This window comes from Octopus bimaculoides, chromosome 22 (assembly GCF_001194135.2).
Source record: "Octopus bimaculoides isolate UCB-OBI-ISO-001 chromosome 22, ASM119413v2, whole genome shotgun sequence".
NCBI lineage: Eukaryota > Metazoa > Mollusca > Cephalopoda > Octopoda > Octopodidae > Octopus > Octopus bimaculoides.
Genome location: NC_069002.1, coordinates 32021268 through 32024640, shown reverse-complemented (window position 1 = coordinate 32024640; position 3373 = coordinate 32021268). Strand labels below are relative to the sequence as shown.

The following is a 3373-nucleotide window of genomic DNA, read 5'->3' as shown; positions in this document are numbered from 1 at the left end:
CATATATATATATATATATATATATATATATATATGTGTGTGTGCGTATATATATATTTATACATATGTGTGTGTATAAATATATATATATATGCACATATATATATTCACACACTAAACATTTAGGTGCATAATTAGATACCACCGTGGGCCGCCTTGAACTCTAACCATAGTTATATACCCACACCATTTCCTACCATATATCACGATCTACCATTATACAAAGAAACCCTTTCTATGATCACTCAACCCGCTAGAAATAACGACTAAATCTACCTCAGATTACACTGATATTGCAAACGAGATACGAGATGACACATAAGATAATGTAGTCCTGTATATCAGCTAACAAGACGAGATAACCGCAGTCTGCAATGCTCTGATCATAAGCATGCTCGGTCGGAACTGAACTGGGTCTCATTAACGATAACTAACCGTTCTATACAGTCAAAAGGGATTGCGTTTTACCCATTCGCTGACATATCCCACCATGTGTTCTTATATACTTTTATATTCTATCAGGCGTGGAGGCGCAATGGCTCAGTGGTTAGAGCAGCGGACTCGCGGTCATAGGATCGCGGTTTCGATTCCAAGACCGGGCGTTGTGAGTGTTTATTGAGCGAAAACACCTAAAGCTCCACGATGCTCCAGCAGGGGATGGTGGCGAACCCTGCTGTACTCTTTCACCACAACTTTCTCTCACTCTTACTTCCTGTTTCTATTGTGCCTGTAATTCAAAGGGTCAGCCTTGTCACACTGTGTCACACTGAATATCCCCGAGAACTACATTAAGGGTACACGTGTCTGTGGAGTGCTCAGCCACTTGCACGTTAATTTCGAGAGCAGGCTGTTCCGTTGATCGGATCAACTGGAACCCTCGACGTAGTAAGCGACGGAGTGCCAACAACAACAAAAATTCTACCAGGCACTGTCATATACCGTCATATACCAGGCACTGTCATATGCTTTTATATTCTACCAGGCACTGTCATATACCGTCGGGTACTTCCATGTAGAATCAACCCTGCAGTTACCAAGATGCCACCAGCTGCCAGTATATAGCAAAATGTACCACTCCCTACCATCAAAAGCCACCGTGTATCACCATACAACATCTACCAGTATATACAGCTTTATATCACTTTTTGTCACCATAGTGAAGGCGCGTAGCTTAGTGGTCAGTGCTTTCGGCTCACGACCTTTCGATCGTGAGTTCGATTCCCCGCCGTGCGTTGTGTTATTGAGCAAGACACTTTTTTCACGTTGCTCCAGGTACAAAAATCAGCAGTACCTGTCAAAAATGAGAAGTACCTGTAATTCAAAGGAACCAGCCTGATCACATTTTGTGTGACGCTGAATCTCCCTGAGAACTACGTTAAAGGTACGCATGTCCAAACTCTTTACGTTTGAGTTCAACTTCCGTTGAGATCTACTTCGCCTTTCAACCTTCGAGATCGATAAAATGAGTACCAGTTTCATGCTTGGGTCTATACAATCGACTTGCCCCTCCCCTCAGAAGTGCTGCAGAAATTAGAAAGAATTATCTATCACCATCTACCTTTATTGAATACTATCCACCACTTATAGCATTATGTACTACTCTATAACACAATGTAACTCTCATCCTCCCATATCTACCATTGTATACCAACCATAAACCACTATCTATCGCCTTATACCATTTTCTGTCATTATATAACAACCTTGTTCCAACATCTACCATTATATAACAATCATATATAATTATCTATCATGATATACCATTAACCAGCACTGACTAGTATTATATTCTACCCATACCACTACCTACCACCATATATCCTTACATACCATCCATCCACCAGCTAATACTAAATACTAAACATATACCATTTCTGCCACTATATACCATTATATACTATTGTCTGCAACTATATACCACCATATAGTCTCATCTACCAGTATCTACCATTTCTAAACAGCTTTTGTTCTTTCCTTCTTTTTTTCTGATGAAGAACTAACATCCGAAACGTCAAAAATCTTCCCCTTTCTTTTCAAGCGTTATACTAATAGCACCTTTGTTAAAACCTGTTCTTCTTGTGGGTTTTATTTTTGTGTTTGCTCATTCAACATATACTACTTTATACTGCTGGTTACCGTCTTTCCATCGTCTAGCACTAAATACCAACTATACATACATACATATATACATATATCATTTCCTACCACCGAGCATCACCATATACCGTTATCTACCATTATTATCTACCATCTCATACCATCCCTTCACCCACCATCTACCACGATATAAAAACCGTATGGCTCTGTTATTTTCTCTTTTTCTGCTTTGCCTCACCAGTGACACCGGAACTTCTTACCATTTGTGGCTTGCTTATGACAGGTAAACCATTTGCATGCACCTCCTTCTCCTCCTTCTCCTTCTCCTTCTCCTTCTCCTCCTCTTCCTCGTCCTCTCTGGAATGGTTAGAGTGGTTTATTCGGTTTTTGTTTGTTTGTCTTTTTTCTTACAGCGGTGCTAAGTATACAGCTGCCCGTCTGCCTGTCTGTTTGTCTGCCTGCCTGCAGACCCGCCTGGGGATAGAACCCCTTGCTATTTCTTATCTATCTGCTACTTCAGTTTTCAGTGGTTTTATGTACTTACAGTATTGTGTTCGTATTTGTGTATGCATGTGTGTGGTTAATATATATGCGTATGTTTATGTATGTGTATATATATATATATATATATATATATATATATATGTATATGTGGTATACGTATATGGGCATGTATACATATATGTGTGTGTGTGTGTATGTATGTATACATATACATATATATAATATATATATGTTCTTTTATTCTTTTATTCTTTTACTTATTTCAGTCATTTCACTGCGGCCAGGCTGGAGCACCGCCTTTAGTCGAACATATCGACCCCAGGACTTATTCTTTCTAAGCCTAGTATTTATTCTATCCGTCACTTTTGCCGAATCGCTAAGTTACGGGGATTTAAACACACCAATATCGTTTGTCAAGCGATGGTGGTGGTGGTGGGGGAGAAACACAGACACAAAGACTAACATATAAATATATATATATATATATATATATATATATGCGACGGGATTCTTTCAGTTTCCGTCTACCAAATCCACTCACAAGGCTTTGGTCAGCCCGAGGCTATAGTAGAAGACACTTGCCCAAGGTGACACGCAGTGGGACTGAACCCGGAACCATGTTGTTGGTAAGCAAGCTACTTACCACACAGTCACGCCTCTGCCTGGATTGTTTTTATGTTCAGGTATAATAAAAGCAATTTTGCATTAATTCTGATGAGTTACTCCGTACTTTTGTAGAGTACAAATTTGTTAATCTTAAATAAGAACGTTG

The 3373-nt window shown here is 39.5% G+C and overlaps 1 protein-coding gene across 4 annotated transcripts in view; it reads left to right on the top strand.

Annotated features, from left to right (window-relative positions):
* The window catches only part of LOC106869637 (uncharacterized), a 99735-nt gene that overhangs the window by 90912 nt on the left and 5450 nt on the right, over nt 1-3373 (top strand). For 2 of the 4 annotated variants that reach the window (XM_014915453.2, XM_052975744.1), the window contains one exon: nt 2339-2380. The exons of the other annotated variants lie outside the window; for them this stretch is intronic. In XM_014915453.2, coding sequence (XP_014770939.1) covers nt 2339-2380 — 42 coding nt within the window. The remainder of the gene's footprint in view (nt 1-2338; nt 2381-3373) is intronic. 4 annotated transcript variants of the gene reach the window in all.